The sequence below is a fragment of the Lontra canadensis genome, unplaced genomic scaffold, assembly GCF_010015895.1.
Source record: "Lontra canadensis isolate GAN:19392208 unplaced genomic scaffold, GSC_riverotter_1.0 scaffold1, whole genome shotgun sequence".
In the NCBI taxonomy this organism is placed as follows: Eukaryota; Metazoa; Chordata; class Mammalia; order Carnivora; family Mustelidae; genus Lontra; species Lontra canadensis.
In genome coordinates, this window is record NW_022630995.1 from 86,716,622 (window position 1) to 86,736,782 (window position 20,161).

General features: G+C 39.8%; 1 protein-coding gene across 5 annotated transcripts in view; it reads left to right on the plus strand.

Moving 5' to 3' along the window:
- The window catches only part of TRPC3 (transient receptor potential cation channel subfamily C member 3), a 70,551-nt gene that overhangs the window by 32,926 nt on the left and 17,464 nt on the right, over positions 1-20,161 (plus strand). For 3 of the 5 annotated variants that reach the window (XM_032858377.1, XM_032858379.1, XM_032858382.1), the window contains exons 4-9: positions 3,723-3,887; positions 6,829-7,045; positions 9,007-9,240; positions 11,551-11,815; positions 14,585-14,780; positions 17,694-17,903. In XM_032858377.1, the coding sequence (XP_032714268.1) occupies positions 3,723-3,887; positions 6,829-7,045; positions 9,007-9,240; positions 11,551-11,815; positions 14,585-14,780; positions 17,694-17,903 (1,287 nt within the window). Of the gene's footprint in view, positions 1-3,722; positions 3,888-6,828; positions 7,046-9,006; positions 9,241-11,550; positions 11,816-14,584; positions 14,781-17,693; positions 17,904-19,206; positions 19,255-20,161 lie in introns of all 5 variants that reach the window. The other 2 variants (XM_032858375.1, XM_032858376.1) reach the window with 1 other exon arrangement.

The window sequence follows — 20,161 nt, forward strand, 5'->3', positions numbered from 1 at the left end:
ACGATTTCAATTTGCTGGTCCACTGAAGTTAGGATGCAGCATACAAATTTTAACTGACTGGCTATGACTGGTGTGGCGGCCTAGGAGACTTTGTAGTAAGTAAACAATTTTAAGAGAGAAAGGTCACTGCCCTATTTTGAAGTCTTTGAAAAGAACAGAACTCATCTCCCAGGGGGATTAACTTTTTTCCCTCACTTGTTACTATTGCATTTATTTTATTTTATTTTATTTTATTTTTTTAGTGTTCCTTGTGTGCTTGCATTAGGATTTTAAATTATTGGAAGAAAATATCCATTTGTGCTTTCTTCCTATGAATGGAAAGGAATGAATAGATACCATATGCTGGTGTATTACTTAAGAAGAGAGTAGAATTAACAGTATGGGAAATATAGTTGTTAAGCCGGATTTTCAAGTGTTACAAGTAAAATGCAAACACCACAATTTGGGCTAATATTTAACATACATTAAGTGTTTGCACTACATTGTGCAAGTCACAGTGGGTCCAAGATTGATCATTACATAATGCCATATGAAAAGCACTGATAGCTATCACATCTTTAAGGGCTGTGCAACCTATATGTACAGTCCAATTAATGCCATAAAGCACAGCTTCAGATTTGAAGATTATCTGGAAGAAGAGGAACAAGAAGAGGGAGCCATGCTGCAACATTAATATTTCTGTCCTCAAGAGTTAAAACCTAAGAAAGAAAGGCTGGACACTCACAAAAGTGGAATTTGTCCATCAGTTCTATATGGACCCATGTCACCTGTCTCTCAACTTCTTGGCGATTTTCTATTTTGCAGAAGCCATCAACCAATTAAAAAAGGGGGGGGCATGTTGGCTTCCCAGGTGGTAATCTGATTGATGACACTGTCTCTTCCACCTGTGGATTTCTCCAAAGGCACTGTTCCCCAGCCTCAGCTGAGCCTAGCTGGAGGCACAGGAGGGCTTTTTATTTGCATCTGTCCAGCTTCTCACAAATGCAGACCCTCCAAACAGCAAGACTTCCAGATCAACATTCAAACTAGTACTATTTTAAATGTTGATTATTTATCTTGGCAAGCATAAGGAGACTGTCCCCATTTTTTTAAAGATTTATTTATTTATTTATTTATTTGAGAGAAAGCAAGCAAGTGAGGGAGCCTGGGGCAGGGGTCGGGCAGGGGCCGATGTGGGGGAGAGACTTTCAAGCAGACTCCCCGCCAAGTGTGGAGCCCAGTGTGGGGCTGGACCCTATGACGATCCCAAGATCATGACCTGAGCCTAAATCAAGAGTTGGGTGTTTAACCCACTGAGCCACCCAGGTGCCTCTCCACTTTTTTTTTCATTTTTTATTGAGAGCTTTACTGTGCGCCCTAGAACAGGAAAGGCGTATCACTTTATGCACACTGATGCTTCCATTTTCACCTTATTCTACCAGATACCTAACACAGTGCCTGGCTCACAGGAAGAGTATATGACATTTTGAAGAGTGAATGAATAAATAAATGAATGACATGTAGGAACTCAGAGGAGATGAGAATTTTTAACCAGGAGGAGGGGTAAAGCAGGAGGAAGATGGTCCAGTAGAGTATAGGGCAGAAGTGTAAGTTTAGCAGAGTTCTCAACAAGAACCCTAGAAAGTTGTCACCAAGCCCCCAGCGTTTTCAGCATTGATCGTATTTTATCACAAGTTAAAATAATGACTGTATTAATCAAAAATCAGAACTTCAGAGGAGTGGCAGGCTCTTGAGTCTGGAAAGGAGATCTGATATAGACCTAGCAACTTTAGCAATGACCAGTGAGTGAGCTCTAGGACCTGGGATTTTTACTATTGAATGGAAAGACACTTATAAGATAAAATATGCTTTTTCATATTGAACTCATTAAGTGAGAAAAGATAGCATCTTCTTTATAGTACTTTAAATCTCCCAAATCCTCCCAGTTTGTATTATTGAAATAAATTCAGTTAAGTACTTGAAATCTAATATTTGTAAACTCATCCTTTCCCCTTCTACCAGCACAAGACCCTTTGCGCTCAGTGGCACAGCCGTCACCGGAGCAGTTCTCACCAGACTTCTCAGAGGGCAGTTGCACACAGGGGCAAAAGTGGGGATTTGGGGGAAATTGCATCTCTACTGCCTACCCTGGGAGATGAGGTTTTATTTTTTAACTTTATTCTTTTTTTAAAGATTTTATTTATTTATTTGACAGAGAGAGATCACAAGTAGATGGAGAGGCAGGCAGAGAGAGAGAGAGAGAGAGAGAGAGAAGCAGGCTCCCTGCTGAGCAGAAAGCCCGATGTGGGACTCGATCCCAGGACCCTGAGATCATGACCTGAGCTGAAGGCAGCAGCTTAACCCACTTAGCCACCCAGGCGCCCCAGTTTTTTAACTTTATTCTTATTATTTTTTTAATTAGAAGAGCTAATGGGAAACTATACACCAATAAATAGAAACCTGTTCATTTCCTAGTAGATATGTTATTAATAAATAGCCAAATAACTTGAGGAATAGCCTAGAGTTGCTAAGAATCATTAGGACATCAGGATCATTAACTAGAACTTGATTAAAGATGAACCCTTCACCTGGTGGGGACTGGCGCTGTTTTCTTTATCTCTATGAGTTTGCAAAAAAAAAAAAAAAAACCCAACCAAATAAACAAACACTTCAAGAGTACTTCCTAACAGGTTCATTGTTATTTTTATTCTGTTTTTTTAGAAGATAATGAGTGATACTTAGATTTTTGTATTGCTAAACACCCTTTAAAAAGATATGTTGGTACTCATAGTTGATTTGTGAATGACGCTAAATAATTTCCAAGTTTGGGCAAAGTGCACCTGGTCATTCAAAGACAGGCATATCTAGTCACAAATGGGCATCTGTTGATGTAGGAGCCTTTTCACACAAGCCTGACTACAAATACATTCTGCTACCTGCATAAGGACAGGCCTTTAATGAAATCCCAGTCCCTCTGAATAGATGTTGGCAGATGACTTAGCAAAACCAGATGGCACGATAAAATAGCGGGGCTGAAATAACATAATTTGCTCAGTTTTTCCTGGTTATAAGTGTAGTTACAAAGAACTGTTGGAGATACATGTCCATGGTTTTTGACCTGTGAGAGAGGAAGCAACAAAAAGAGGACAGATTACTGAAACAGGAAGGAAGGGACATTTGATACCAGTTCCTGGAGGAAGTGCAAGTGTGGACCATGCATAGTCTTGCCAGTTGTTGGCTTTTTGTAGATCTTTGCACATTTGCAGTGGTAGTACGTACATGTACATAGGGCATGCGGTGTGTATATTTTTCCTACATGTAGCATTTTAGGAATTGCTTGTGAAGCTTGACACATTTTTCTTTTAGCTGTAGTCTACGATAAACAAAACAACTGTTCTTTTCCATCTTGAACCAAACGCAAGTAAGCTGGCAGACAGTGAGATGGGACACATTTCCACAAAGGAAAGCATACATCACCTAGATTCTGGAGAGGAATCTGTGAATTACGGGGACTTTCAGTCAGAAAGAACTGTGATTAAGGACAACATCAATTTTACCCTCTTGTTGCCAACTTTAATTCTACTAGTTCTGAAGCAATTTTGGGAAATGGAGGTAAGGTAAAGGAGCATATTCTAGTGCCTATATTCCAGAAAAGTGCATATTAATATCTTTAGGATGCACAAGTGTTCAGTAGCTGAAGTGTCCTCAATGGTACAGTAACCCACGTCTCTTTCTGCCCACAGTTTGTGGCTCACCCCAACTGCCAGCAGCAGCTCTTGACAATCTGGTATGAGAACCTGTCAGGCCTGCGGGAACAGACCATAGCTATCAAGTGTCTGGTTGTGCTGGTTGTGGCCTTGGGCCTCCCATTTCTCGCCATTGGCTACTGGATCGCACCATGCAGCAGGGTATGTGTTTTTCTCCATCCATTTCCTCAGTGGTTCATGTACTGTGTGCTTTAGGGATAAAAAAAAGAAAAAGCTCCCTACTTAGTCTTTTGTCAGTTTTACCCTGAATGGTAATTGACTCAGGAACACAAATTCTGCTTTTTAATGACTGGATAAATTCAAATAAGGGAGGAAAAAGGATCTGGTACAGTGGGATAGACCACATTTGAAGGCATATGATACTTACCAGGTTTTTAAGATAAAATCCCCATGGTAGTCAAGAGGAAAAGCTACCTGGGTGAGGTGGCACTTTGCTAATTCTGTTGACAGCTTAATAAACAGAGAGTCAACTGAGTTGGCCTGTGGTAGGAGAACAGCCCTATAGCAGTGGCACCAAGAATCAGTTAACCTGAGAACTGGAAGAGTGACTCCTTGGAACCTGTCAAGAGACCTGAGGCTGAGTGTATTAAGTGCAGTCATGAACAGTGGTGTTAATTTGAAGAATTCCAGAAAGTCCATGCCAGGTTCCTCCGGCCCTTTGTTCCTTCAGAAGTTTCTAAAAAAGGTAGAATTTGGGTTGGGGGCTTTGGAATTTTTAGATTGTTTATCTATTTAGTTTTGCTTGAATTGTTTTGTTTACTACCTTTATCTCTCTCTCAACTTGCCAGTATGACTCAATTTAATTATGCCTCATAGATTTTCCAACAAGATATGGGAAGGAATACTAGTCATGCTGACAGAATCTGTATTGGGTTTATAAGGAGCACTGCTGGGGAGAAGAAGCTGGTGTGAGATCCTTTAATCCTGTTTTTATATTCCAAAGTCTGATTTTGTTTAAATCAGAGGCCATTTCAGGAAAAGAGCCAAGGCCACTTACAAATGATCCTGGAAATCTGTCATCTTTCTGGCTCAGTAGTCTTTCTGGCAGAGGGAGGCCCCCTCTGCAGGACCCATACACATGTGAGAATATTCATCCCTCTTGCTTCATGGTTGAGCTGCCCCTGCAACTGAAGGCAGAAAGTCTGTCATTCTGATCAGTTTTGATAAGTCGACTAAGTGTCTTTAATATGTATCATGGCAAAGTACCTTACCATTCCTCCAATATATGAACCCTTAAGTCTAAAATCTATAAATGATGAGAGAGGATGCGTTAAAGCAAAAATCACTTCCCCTGCAAATAGTTTCCCTTCCTGAGGGAAATGACCTGGAAAGGTCCGATTTTTAAGTGTTCATATTTGGGGGCAGCTTAATCAGTTAAAACATTGAAGTCCACTCCTTTTTTGTCCTCACTTAGAAAAGTGCAGCTCCTATAAATGGTGTGGTGAGGAATGGCTGGGTGGCTGAGTCAATTAAGCTTCCAGCTTCAGCTCAGGTCATGATCCCAGGGTATGGGATCAAGTCCTGGGGCAGGCTTCTTGCTCAGCGGGGAGCCTGCTTCTCCCTCTGCCGGTGCCTCTCCCTGCTTGTGCTCTCTCTCTCTCTCACTCGTGCTCTCTCTCTGACAAATAAATAAATAAAATCTTAAAAAAAAAATGGTGTGGTGAACTCTTTGTCCAGTGGAGATGGTGAAAGGAGGGCATCGAATCGTTGCTGGAGCCCATCTTTATATCTACTGTATACCACCTAGACTGTGGCAAGAAGACAGCATAGCAAGAGCTCCCTACATATATCCTATCTTTAAGATAGGCATGCTGCTTTATTTTCATGCAATTTCAAGTTTTAAAAAATCAGCCTTGATGAGAAACAGACTTGGCCACCCAAAAGAAATCACTATGTGCTACAGATGAGCTCCTGCAAATGTGGCTCTTTGCAGCTGCAGAACAGCACAGCGGCGTGTAAATGTGTTGTTTCTTTTTCTGTGTCTGATATGGAAAATGTGACACTTGTCTGTCTGCGTTCATGTTCAACTCCAGAAATGCTTAACATTCTTCCGTGATTTGTTGACATCAAATTAAGGTTCCAGACATACAAAACATTTGTTTGAAGTTGCATTCTCTTAGAAGTGACGCTTGTGCTTTGTAAGGTCACAGACTGAGTTTGAAGTTGGTTCTGAGTATGTAGGCTAGAGAACTTATTTGATAAATCTACCAAATGTACCTAATTCTTGGGCTGAAGAAGCCCTTGGGACAGGCAGAATTGTTTTTCATTTCTGTTAGAACATGGGGCTTTTAAGGACGTTATATCACATGGGATTTTAAAGGAGTTACCTTAGAATAATTATGCACTGAACTTTAGAGATGCTTTTGTACTATTTATATGATTTTCCAAACTCAGTGCTGACTTAATTAAGTTAACCTACTTAAAGGTTTTAGTTATTGCGTACCTCCTTCTTCTTATTGAGGTAATAACACATAAAACATTTACCTGATTCTGATATCTTCTGTCTTTTTTTATAGCATGCAAAGTACAGCTTGATTTCAGAATATTTAGAAATGAGAACAAAAATTTATTTCTGTACTAGTGAGGTTTTTAATTTTCAAAGGCCTTGTTAGGTACTACAAACACATCATAACACTTCAGTTATAAATGAATGAGTCTCCAAACTCATAAAGTTTCAGTTATAAAGCAATAAAGAAAACACACTACAAATTTGGAGTTTCTTTTCCTAGACTCTCAAAACCTATATGTTGGTTGCGTAGTCTTTCCTGTAAAAATAAGAATAACCAGCATATGCCTTGGTGATTTTCAGAAATGCACCTGTGAATGCAGTCAACTCTAAGACAAATTGGATATTTAGAAACAATGAAGTTTGAAGACTTCTTAAATTACTCTTGGAGGCAGCATCCCCTAAAAAGAGTAGTTTTCATAATGTATAGCTCTTCACAAACAGAAGCAGAATTTTGGAAGTCTTCTCATTTCATCTATTTTTTTTTAAATCCTGTATCGTCATTTTCAAAAGCAGAAGCCAAGCTTTCCAAAGTAGAAGTTTCTTCTTCTTCTTTGTTTGTCTATTGTCCTACAGCTGGGGAAAATTCTGCGAAGCCCTTTTATGAAGTTTGTTGCACATGCTGCTTCTTTCATCATCTTCCTGGGCCTGCTTGTGTTCAATGCCTCAGACAGATTCGAAGGCATCACCACGCTGCCCAATATCACTGTTATTGACTATCCCAAGCAGATCTTCAGGGTGAAAACCACCCAGTTCACGTGGACAGAGATGCTAATTATGGTCTGGGTTCTCGGTGAGCTTACTGTTTTAAATATTCTAATTTCTACAAAAAATAGTGTGTGTGTGTGTGTGTGTGTGTGTGTGTGTGTATGACTGCTTTTTTACTTAAAGTGTTATCATGTGATATATGGTGACAACATCATCATTGTAAGATAAGCAGAACAAAATAATTGAGTGATTTGGCAACTTAATAATACTAAAATGTATCCCTTAACACTAAGTAAAAATTTTTATGCATAACATGAGCCTAATTATGAATACACCACATTTCTAACTTCAATTATTGAGTAATTATAAATTTTATAAAAATGTGACTCACTGACGATGATCAAATATTTCATTGAAATACTTGTGAAATATCCCAGTAGCCATTAACTGATAATTAAAGAACATTTTTTGCCTTTGTTTCAGAGGTTTTTTTTTAGGAGAGTTTCCTTAATTGTTACTTTACCTTATAATAGTCCATTTTTTTTTGCTTTTTTTAGATTTTTATTAGCAAAGTATAGTTGACATGCAGTGTTATATTAGTTTCAGGTGTACAATATCATGATTTGACAAGTCTATATATTACTCACTGCTCCCCACAATAAGTACAATCTCCATACAATGTTATAACAGTATTACTGACTATTCCCAGTGCTGTACTTTTTATCTCCATGACTTATTGATTAACTAGAAGTTTGTACCTCTTAATGTCCTTTTTTTCCTCTATCCCCCCACTGACCTCCCCTCTAGCAGCCACCACTTTGTTCTCTGTATTGAAGAGTGTGTTGTTCTTCATTTTGATTTTTAGATTCTACACAGAAGTGAAATCGTATGGTATTTCTCTTTCTCTGACTTCGTTCATTTAGTATATACCCTCTAAGCCCACCCATGTTGTTGGAAACCTGAGATCTCATTTGTTTTTATGGCTGAGTAATATTCCAGTATGTATATGTGTGTGTGTGTGTGTGTGTGTGTGTGTGTGTGTGTATGTGTATGTACACATATATCACATTTTTATCCATCCATTGACCATTGGACACTTGGGCTGCCTTCACATCTTGGCTCACAAGTGTCCATTTTGAATAGCTATGTTAAAATTAAAAACTTTAGGCAATGAGAGGAAAAAAAGTGGAGGTAGGAACTAGTTTATCTAACCATCACTAATACAGAGTCACTTTTATCTGTTCTCTCTGTTTTCCCAGAGTTTTTTTTTTTTTTTTTTTTGTATCTTCTTAGTTCCTGAGTTAATAACATGGTTACTCCCCTCATTCACTCCTGTGGACTCAACCTGGGTCAAATAATTATTTTATAAATTTTATCTTGAGCTAATACCTTTTTAGAAATTCCTCAATGTCTTCCCCTTACATGGTCAGGACAAATGGTTAAATTGGAATATTTTTCCCTCTTCTCCCAGAATGGCATTTTCTGCTTTCGGTTTCTTCACAGAATCCTAGGGCCCCTGCTTAAGGGTTCCTTCTTTGTCCAGTGATATTCCTCACCTCCCTAGCATGAAACTAAAAAGAGGAGAGAAGGTAGGGGAATGATGTAAGTGTTCCTGTGTGATTGGGAAAATGATCTTTTTAAAAGTCTACCATAACTTTCTCATTTAGGGGTTTGTTTCGCCAGTAATTATTGTAGTTTGATAACCATTGGAATTCACAAAGATGAATTTTCTCCTCTCCTCCCAAAGTCTCACAGGGCTTGAAGAGTCTTCTTTGCTTATTTTCCTTCCCTCTTTCCCGCCCATCCCATTTCTGGTACCAGATGTAGAACTCTGTTACTCCAAATTCTAATTCTGACTTAGTAAAGATTTTTCTTCCATGTGACTCTGCCCAGGGCATCAGGGAGTTGAACAGTAGTGGGTGCTTTGTGGTGCCTCATATGCTGCTTTATCTATGGAGCATTTTCTAGATGGGGACTGGTGGTGGACCAAGTATGAGCTTCTCTGTCTAAGCTGTGAGATATAATCTGTACCTTCCTGTGTGACAGGAATGATGTGGTCTGAGTGTAAGGAGCTCTGGCTGGAAGGACCTAGGGAATATATTTTGCAGTTGTGGAATGTGCTGGACTTCGGGATGCTCTCCATCTTCATTGCTGCTTTCACGGCCAGATTCCTAGCTTTCCTTCAGGCAACAAAAGCACAGCAGTATGTGGACAGTTATGTACAAGAAAGCGACCTCAGTGAAGTTACACTTCCACCGGAGATCCAGTATTTCACTTACGGTAAGTTATTGACTGCAGGGTCCTCATATGAAAGGTCTTCAGGAAAGGTACTGAAACCACACTTTGGAAGGATATGTCCATGTTTAGTATGAGATGTGTGTTGAATGTATATGAACAGAGGCGAGAGCATGAGCTATGGAACTATATAAAACTGGATTCCTGTCAAGGCCATGACTCTCCCTTGCTGTTTGTGACTTCGTTCAAGTTAATTTACTTCTCTGTGCCTCAGTGTTCAAAACTCTACAAAGAAGATGTTGCAGGGTAGGAGGAAATTATCTTTGAGCCCAACAACATAATTACTCGTATATATTTTTAGGGTTTGAAACTGTCTTAACTATGGGGGAAATAGCTTGATAAACTGATCGAGATGGAAGATGAGTCTCTGAAAGCGTGGTTCAGAGGGGATAAAAGAGTAAAAGGTGCTGCGCTGCTGCTCAGGTGAAGTGAACAAAAACTCAGCAGAGGCAGGAAGTAGGAGCTAAAGTGACATGAGATGATAAGCTCTGGAGAACACGCAGAAATACTGGGGTGATGTCCTGCCCCTCCACACAAGGTGGAAGGGAATTCATGCCTACCTTCTCTGTATCATGAAGAGCAGGGAGGCCCCCGCTGACAACCAGGGTGCAAGGATAGTGATTCCATCCTTGCCAGCACAAACCAGGGGTAAGTGATGTGAGCCTCCTCTCCCTTGCGGCCAGACTGGGGAGGTGTGATTAGCAAATTTTCATGTAGTTTCACAATCTTAAGTCTGGACAGGACTTTAGAAATGTATTGCCTACCCCTTATTTTAATGATAAGGAAACTCAGGCACAGAGTTCAGATGTGTTCTGATTTTGAAGAATAATTCTTTACAAGTATAATTAAGGCTTACATTGTCATAAGTACAAGTGGCGTGTTAACATTATTAAAGAAGAAGACTGAGTGCCTGCTCCAAAATATAAAATGTACGTTTCACACATTGGGAAATTTAAACACCTTAGCTCTTATTGTCAGCAAACAAGGATTTTTTTTATGTCAAGGAGACCAGATCAAATGAGTAAATGATTACCATTTATTATTAAAGAATTAGCTTAAATTGTATTTTTGTGTAACATCTATCCTATTTTAGTAACTTATTTATTTAAATGTCTTCATGTGTATCTAATTGACTGTAATCTGGAGGGAAATTTGTGAGTTCAGGATTTACTTCTTATTGTGTGTATGATTTTGATCAAGTACTTAGCCCTTCCAAGTATTTGTTTCTGCATCTCTAAGGAGCGGATAATAATAACACCAAATCCATAGAATTAAGGGAAAGCATTGTGTCTGGTACACATTAAACACTCAACAAATGTTAATTTTTCTTGTTGAAAATGTCTACAATGTGTTCATTCATCTGAGAACGATTAGGTTTGCACACAATTAGCCACATAGTATTTCACTGACCCTCCTGGGAATGAGTATCCTGTAGTTTGTCGTGAACTAAGTGACCTTGAAAGGGGTGGAGTCATCCTTTAGAATCTATCCCCCAAATTTTTACATCTTAGTAGCGTATTACATTTTCTGGGAACAAGTTGTTTTGCTCAGATACCACACTGACAGCACCATTGTGATTCAGTTGACATTCTTACTTCTCATAATATGCCATTTTACTTGCACAAACTGTCAGATGAACTAATTTCCCCATGAAATATGAAAAAGAAGTTTTTTGCCAACTGAGCCTATGGGGTGACGGAATAGCACATCAATAAATCTAGTAACTGAGGGAACAAATTAGTCAAGTCAATTGTTTTGTCATTCTGGACACAGTCTGTGTCTGATGAAGGATTTTTAACCTCTTTCTGTATCTTTGGTACTTGATTCTGTTTCTACTCCATGTGAAGCAGGCTTCGTATCTTTACAAGAGTGTTTCTCTAGTACAAGATTCCGTGTGAGTGTGGAATTCATATGTTTCTGGTTTAACATGAAAAACAGTGCCTGGGCAGTTAATTAAATCTAGAGTAGTTTCAACCAAGATTAAAAAAAAAAAAAAATCTAGGGGCATGTGGGTGGCTCAGTGGGTTAAGCCTCTGCCTTCAGCTCAGGTCATGATCTCAGGGTCCTGGGATTGAGCACCGCATCAGGCTCTCTGCTGAGCGGGGAGCCTGCTTCCCCCTCTCTCTCTCTGCCTGCCTCTCTGCCTACTTGTGATATCTGTCTGTCAAATAAATAAATAAATCTTTTTTTAAAAATCCACCTAAAAAATAGATATTATTTAAGGTATTTATTTTGCATGGCTAGCAATGAACAAAAAGTTCCATTTCTAATCTCTCTCTCTCTCTCTTTTTCTAGCCAGAGATAAATGGCTCCCTTCTGACCCTCAGATCATATCTGAAGGCCTATATGCTATAGCTGTTGTACTCAGCTTCTCTCGGATTGCATATATCCTTCCTGCAAATGAGAGCTTTGGCCCCCTGCAGATCTCTCTTGGAAGGACTGTGAAGGATATTTTCAAGTTCATGGTCCTCTTTATTATGGTGTTTCTTGCCTTTATGATTGGCATGTTCATACTGTATTCTTACTACCTTGGAGCTAAAGTAAATGCTGCTTTTACCACGTAAGTAAAATATAAAAAAGGTATGATGAAGAGAATTTCTAACAAATCCAAATGAAGTGAACACACAAAAAATTCAGAAATCCTGATAAAGATGTTTTTAAGGGGAAAAAGAAATCCATTAAAAACAATGCTTATGTGTGATTACATTGCTCCAAAGGCTCATTTCTTTGAGTGGAATGGAATCAGAATTTGGAAAAATCCTAGACAAAACTGACTATTTTAAGAGAATTAGGCAGCAAATTTTTAATACTGGATGTCTCTTATATTATGTATGACATTAAATTTAGTTTCGTCCTTTTGTAGCCATTACTATTCAAAAAAGAAGCATTGGCTTTTATTTTAATGTATCATTAATCAGTACAGAGTTGAGTAAGAAGAAATTGAAGCTAAATGTTGTGCAGCTCACTGTAACACTAATACCGCTTCCTTCCTGTAGTCACCCTGGTATCCACACTGGAGACTCACCTTGCCTGGGAAGTCTTCCTTAATTAAACTTCCTTAGTCATTGTTCCTTGAAGTTCCTTCAGCCTGGAGACATCTAGTTGGGAGATACTCTCACTTACCAGCATTTAGTAGGGCAGGGATGGGGCCCTCCCTTTGTACTGTAGTCATTCCAGGTAGGGAGATCATAAACCCTCCCTGTCTCCCTTTGTAACCTGTCATGCCACAACTGGAAAGAATCTAGACCTTCAATAAGTTCCCTGTAGACTAAAATAGAATATTAAGCCCTTTCAGGCATCTAAATTGTTTTGAAATGATTTTTTTTTTTCAAATAGGTATATAGAGAAAGTCTTAGGGATAAAAGAGAACTGAAACTCACTTTATTGTAATGAAAAAAAGTTCTGTTTGAACTCACTCCGGAAGGGACGGAAAGATCCTACGCACATGGCCACCCTTTTGAACTCTGTGAGAACTCATTTTATACAACACATTGTTGTCACTGTTTTGTGTGAGGATGTGGCAACTTGATACGGTGAAAAGGATAGAGGCTGGAAAATCAGGCAGATGGAGATGCGGGTGCAGTCTCTGCTAGTTTCTGGCTCTGGCTTTTGGTCAAGTTACTCAACAGTCCTCTGTGTTAGTTTCCTTCTTCTTACAATAACCACGATAAGGTTGGAACTGGGTTTTTGTGAGGGTTACATAAAGTCATTGATAGAAAGCCTCTAGCCCACAGTCGGAGCTCAGGAACCTCCCCTTTTCCGCTGTCTGCCTCTTCCCCTGCAGAGATTCTCGGGAATCTGTATTCTCGAAGTTAGAGGTGAGAAGGTCTGCCAGAGAGCAAGATGAAGGAGTCAGAGAATTTGGGGATCCTGTTACATTAATGGCAAGGAACAGAGAGGTTCTAGTTTTTCTTAGTCTCCTGCTACTATCTATGCTATAACATCATGCAGGGAAATGTTTTGTGGTAGAGAGTAACTATGTAGAGGTAGGAACCTTTCTATTCAGGCTTCTACTCTCAGGCTCTAGCACACTTTCTAGAACCTAATAGGTGTTCCACCAGCATTTGCTGAATGATGGGGTGAATAAACAAACTAGTGCTAAAACCTGTAAATCTACAAAATTGTTATTTAGAATCTGTTATATATATATTTTTTAAACTGGACTGTTCCCATTAATGTTCCTTTGGAAAAAGGACTGGCTTTTTCCAAAGTAATGGAATTCCACATGTCTAATTGTTTAATTTAAGGATTATTTTTGTGGTTCACAAAGCAGTAAGTACAACTTGGTTATAGGCCCAAATCAGGCAAATTCAGCTGGCAAAGATCATTGAGGGGATAAAAGTAGGTAAATAGTCTGGTAGAGGCCTATGTGTTCATCGCTGTGATGGAAGACTCAGGGAGTAAGTTGTATAAATTAAAGGAAAAGAATAGAAATCTCTCAGTCTGTTCCCTCCTCTTCATTTCCAGTTAAGCAAAACTTTTGGGTGGGTAATATATTCTTGTGGCAAAAAAATCATGGAGTGGTGTCTATAGTGAAAACCATGTCCCTTCTTCACCACTGGACCCCTGCCTCTTATTTCTCCTTAGTTCACAGAGGCAATGGTTTCTTTTGGATACTTTCAGAGATATTTTATACACAAACAAGAATATAAGTATTTGTAAACCCGTCTCTTTTAGTCAAATGGTAGACTATTTCACTCTTGCTATATCTTATTTTTTTACTTAATAGATCTCAGATATCGTTTTATAGAAACACATGTAAATAGATCTGTCTCATTTTCCCATTGGCCACATACCATCCATCATATAGATGTCAGAATTATTTACCCTCCTCCCATTGATGCGTATGTAGGTGGTTTTCATTCTTCCCTGCTGCCATGGTGCAGGGAATATGTTGTTTGTTTGTTTTTTTTTATAAGCGAGTATATGATTTTAATCCTGGCCTTGTTCTACTCCAGAAAACCTGATTTAAATGTCTAAACCACTTACCAAATCAACCCCCAAATTTCCATCCTTCTAGAAGAAAAGAATGGGTATCGTGGCATGACATCAGCTTTCCTCTGCTGAATTCAGAGACATTTCACTTGATGATAACTTCTAGAAAAGCTAGGCATTGGCATTACTTAATCACAAACCCCTAAAAACCTGAGAGAATGATTTCTAATAAATATTATGATAAAATAATTATACTCGTGGTGTTTATTATGATGATATTTAATGATGGCATTTTTACCTCTGTATAGAATTTAAACCCTATCAGGTTTCTCTTTTGAATTTTTCATACTGAAAGCTGTCAGTTTATTTACTGTGTACCTTATTCTCTCAACAGCGTAGAAGAAAGTTTCAAGACTTTGTTTTGGTCGATATTTGGGTTGTCTGAAGTCACTTCCGTTGTGCTCAAATACGATCACAAATTCATAGAGAATATTGGATACGTTCTTTATGGAATATACAATGTAACTATGGTGGTCGTTTTACTCAACATGTTAATTGCTATGATTAATAGCTCATATCAAGAAATTGAGGTAAACCTGCTTTCTATCCATGGTGTCTATTTTTGCCATCCCATTCTAATAGTATCCTACATCTGTTTCTGTGCCCTGTGGTGGATTTCCAGCTCCTCTAAATTAAGAGGCAAGCAGAGGGAGCCAGGACCTTTCCCTGCATTTTCTTCCTGGGTAGATAGGCTCACAGCCTCCAGTGTCTTCTAAGAGCACAAAAAGGGTCCCCCTGAACTTATCATCACTCTGCCTCCTCTCAAAATACATTTCAAAAGTTTTGAAATTAGGGGCTACAACTATTGGCTATTGGCTATAGGGGAATTATTCTCTCCTAGATTAGCCAGGCAACCATCTGAAAGATCTCAGTATGATGAAGTTCTGGAACATAGGTGAGGTTCGGTGGGCTGAGGTCTGGAGCCGATGAACAAGAAAGAATTCTTGAGACATCTTTGGTGCAAAATGGTGGTTTATTAAAGCACGGGAACAGGACCCGTGGGCAGGAAGAGCTGCTGCGCCGTTATCCTGAGGAGTGGATGATTATATACACAGGAGTTGGGTAGGTGAGAACAAAGGGGGTGATGTTAGTTTCTAAGGAATTTTGTAAGCAAGGTCTCCAGGACCTTGAGGGGCCAGCTATTGTTGGGAGAAAGGTTATTTATTACTAGTAGTAAAAATCTTGTGAGAACCTTTAGATGTATATCAGTGGGCCATAGGCTTGGGAATGATTCTCGACACTATCTTGGAGATCTAAAGTTTCCACATTTCTCCTATCAAGTGTCCTTGTTAGTGAGATTTGGGTTTAGAAGAAATTTAACTTTATTTAGGGCTTGAGGAACTGAGTTATTTGCCTCTGGAAATTGTGCTATTGTTAAGATAGCTTCTTTGTTGTAAATCTCTAGGACATTGGTAAACCAAGGGAGACTCCTGTCTTGCAGGATTGCGATCTCTGCAAGTTAACTATTTGTTTTTCTTTTAGGGCAGTCAGGGATGCCTGAAGAATGTCACACATATTACCGAGGGGAGTGGGAGGAGAGGGGGTGCAAGGTGCCAGCTTTTGCTTTGTCCTCAGCCAGCCTCCTGCTCCCTCATCAAGTAGGGGAATTCCTAGATGTCTGGCAAACCCAGATGATGTTCTGTATCCAGTCAGAATTTTTAGTATTCTAGAAGTCACTCTACTTGTTTTGGATTAGGCTTGGTTTGGTACCTTCCTTTATCATTGTGTGTGTTTTCCATGTCCTCCAGGTTTGTGTTCAATATCTCTTTAGTGCTTTGCTGTTTGTTAAGTGCATTGAGACTGTGTGTGTTTTAGAGACACATAAAATGGTATCTCAAAGTAGAAGTTAGGTCCCCCAGAAATGAAAACTGTGGGACCCTGAGTATCTGTTTGTGGTAACAGCAGTCTGGGCAGTGTGAGATAAGCAAGCCACTTCTCCCACCTTTGAACCCCCTCCTCTTCATTTCTTCTCTTCATCACCATGGTCCAGGACAGAGAATAAAAGGGATATTTTCTCCTTCTGTTGGTGCCCGTAGTTCTTGGTCACACCACTCGGAAGAATGAAGAGGTAGACCAGACAGAGTGGTGGGTAGCAAGCCAAGGTTTATTGAGTGATAGTGAAGTGTTAGTAAGAGACTCCCGAGGAGGGAGGGGATCCAAAAGGGTGGCCACTAGAGTTTCTAAGTTTAGGGGTTTTTATGGTCTTGTTGAGACAGGCTGTTGTAATCTGATCAACCCTCCCTGTGCCTGTCACCCAATCAGGTTTTTGTCACCGATCACATGGGATAGGTGAAGGGCTCCTTCCTGGGTGGTGTAAAATCCTTTTAAGGGTAGTTTACTCTTAGGGTGGGGCTCCTTCTCCTTCTCCTTCCCTGCCTGCCTTCCAGCTATGCTTCATCAAAAGGACAAACAAGATAGGAATAGGCCACTGAGGGCCTCATATGACATTTGAGGACAGATGGCCGACACAGAACCTCCGAAGTACAATTCAGCTTAGTGCTATTTTTTTTTTTCTTTTGCTCTTGAAGTGTGTTATGGTCTATCTACAGCCTGCCTTGGATGGGTCTCGATGAGGGGGGAAGCCAGGTGAAGAGTGGGGATGTCCTGTTGAATATGTGGAATTGGCAGGGGTGGGAAGGGAGGGAGGAGTTAATCTTTTTGTCCTTCCTTGACCTTGAATTTTTGTCCTTCCTTGACCTTGAATTTTTCTAGCATTTTTGCTTAATCTTTGGCTGGGGGACAGGACATTCTGGTTCAGTTTCACTGGGTAGAGACAGAGGCATATGGAAGAGAAAAATGAAAACATTCTTAGCAGTGCTAAGAATATATGTAGGCCAATAGAGGTTATATGCAGATAAATGTATATAAGTCACTTTTCTATTTCAAGAGTGTAATTTAGCTTCCTTGTATGATCCTACTGAAATCAATTACTGGAATATTTTGTTTTTAAAATTGAAGGGGGAGAATGAGTTTCTTGTCTCACAGAGTTGAAGAATGAATCTCTCAGACAAAGGAGAGTGAGGAAAGCAATACAAGTTTACTAAGCGAGAATAGAGAAAAAGCTCTCAGGAGTGAGAGGGGTCCTGACAGGGTTGCCACTGAGGGCTTTGAGGGTTGGTCTTTTATTGAACTTCTCTACTGATAGCACCATTGAGTAAGGATTAGTGACAACACCTTTAATGGCTTACTTCCTTTTTAGGGTCCAATAATTCTTTATGGGAACTGTTGTAGCTGTCATAACAAGATTCCACTTCTGACACCTGGGGAGGCTGGTCTGGTTGGTTCCCTTCTCTCTGGTTTCCTTACACCTTTGCATTTGGGGGACTTTTGTGAGCCTGATCCCATAGCTGACCGCCCCTGCCATCACCTATGTGCCCCTACCTAGCCCTGCCTGTCCCTTACTCAAAACGAGTCATTGTTTCTTTTCTGTTTTTATGACACAGGATGACAGTGATGTAGAATGGAAGTTTGCCCGTTCAAAACTTTGGTTATCTTATTTTGATGATGGAAAAACATTACCTCCACCTTTCAGTCTAGTTCCTAGTCCGAAGTCATTTGTTTATTTCGTCATGCGGATCATTAACTTTTCCAAATGCAGGAGGAGCCGGCTACAGAAGGATATAGAAATGGGAATGGGTAACTCCAAGTCCAGGGTAGGTATCCAAAACTCACCAAGACCTAAGGATGACTGTTCTGTCTTTCTCCTTGTCTTTGATGTTTGTTCAGTAATTTTCATGTGTGAACTTAGAAGATGTTGAAAGTTATTGTTTGTTCTGTAGTCTTTCACAGGCTAAGACTTAATATCTTCATAATGTTTCAAGAAGTCACTTAATCTGTATCCTGCTTTTGGTCAGAATTTCATGCAAAGCACCAGATTAAAAACAAACAAAAACACCTTGTTAACTTGTTAAAAGTAAACAAAAGAGTTATTGTGGGGAAACACTTTGGTTTTCTTGTGTTCCATGCCTCTCACCTGTTATTCTGATGTTAAATAGTTTTAACCTCACATTTTCCTCTTGGTTGTATGCATAGTTTACCGCCACCATATTCTTATTTCTAGAAACTCTTGATTGGGCTAAGTAATCTTTTTTTTTCTTTACTATCATAAAATTGGCACAAACCTAAGAGCACCCTCAAATATTAACCGTAAATACCATTTTTATAAATAATTAAGAATGGTTTGTCCAAAAGTTGTCCCAGTTAAGTCATACTTGAATTTTAGATTGAGTCATACTCTGATTTTAACAAAGATGGATTTTATGATAGTACTTTATAATCATGAACTTAATTTTCAGAGGTAGAATTGATAGGGGAGTCAAATGATGTGAGCAGGACCTCAAATAACAGGGAGCAAGACATAGAGGAGCAAATGTGTGGAGTTAAAATAGCATTTTTGCCTTAGTTGTGAAGATGGCCTGTAGTTGTGATACCCTGGGAGCCCACCAGATGGCAGCGTTACCTCCATAAAGTACAGGCCGGTTTAGCAGAGGTAGGTAGGTACTTGCTCTCAGTTGAAGTTGGTGAAAAAGACCGGATCCCTGCAATCTAATTTCTCACTTAAAAAAAACTGATGTGCATTTCCAAGATTTGTAATACCCCGGCATCTTATTCGTTAAGCCTTTGAAACCTTTTTAAATTTTACTTGGATGTGGGCTCTTAAGGCTGTTCAGTTCCAGGGCACTGATTTGACTGTATCATCCCATGATTTCAAATAGGAGCTCAGGTGTACACGGTGAGAAGCAGGACAATATAAAGAGGAGCGCCTCTGTGTTAGATTCGGATTTGAATTTGGGGCCTTAATGGCTTCCTAGTGAGTAACGTGGAGAAGTCATTTTATCACGCTGAAACTTAGCTGTCCCATCTGAAAGAGAAAACTCTGTAGGGTTAATGTGAGGGTGATTTGAGATGTACACAGTTCCAGCCTCAACAAATATCAGTGCCCTTCCTCATTCACAGTTCACAAAGTGCTTTGCTGTACACTTGAGCCTCATGCAACACTGTGAGGTAGGTATTATTATTAGTCCCGTTGTATAGATAAGACCCCTGAAACCCTTAAAGTAGTGCACTTATGCAAGGTCAGGGAGCTAGCCAGTGGCGGGGTAGGTGTGGAATCCAACTTTTCCAGCATCAGATGTCTAGCTCTTTCTACTGCACGGGTTGCCTTATACTCAGCACCTGCTGCTCTGGCTTGGTTACTGGCCCATTTTCCCCTCCCATGCCCCTCTGCCCAGCACATCTTGAAGTTTTCTTTCTGTAGAAGACTGATTTCACTGACTTCATTCCTGGGAGTGCCACAGCGTTGAAGGGGGGAAATACCCTCAGGTCAAGAGTGCGCGTTCAGGTGGCTTGTGTCTCCCTCGGCCCCGCCCCTGTAAGGGAAATGCAGCTCGCACAAAGGGATGTGAGGGGAGCAGATGTGCTTCATTTGGGGTGTCTTCCCCCCGCCTGTATTGCACCATTGGCAGAAAGAATAGCTTTTTTCAGAGAAGTTGCCGGAAGTGGAAAATAAGTTGAGCACTGATCTCTCAGAAGCTATGAGCCTTGGCTTCCCAGTCTCCCCAGATCTGGTTTAAAGCTGTCATTTTGCTTGAATTTTTTAAAATTATGCAGGAAGATGTTTAAATCTCTTTAATATTATTAATACCATGAATATTAATACTGTCTGTGTACTGACTTTAGTAAAACTTTGGAGAAATTACATGTCTCTGTTAATTCTTTTTTAGAAGAGAGGAAGGAGCCCAGAGAAATCCTTTGTCCAAACCACTAGAACTGATCTCAGTCAACAGTCAGATACTGACCTCCAGTGGCAAAGAGGAGAATTAATTTTATTAGCCCAGGTTTTTTCTTGGCTTGATTGTGCCACTTCCTTCCTCTTAGCATCCCACACGTTCCTGAGTTATGATGCTTTGAA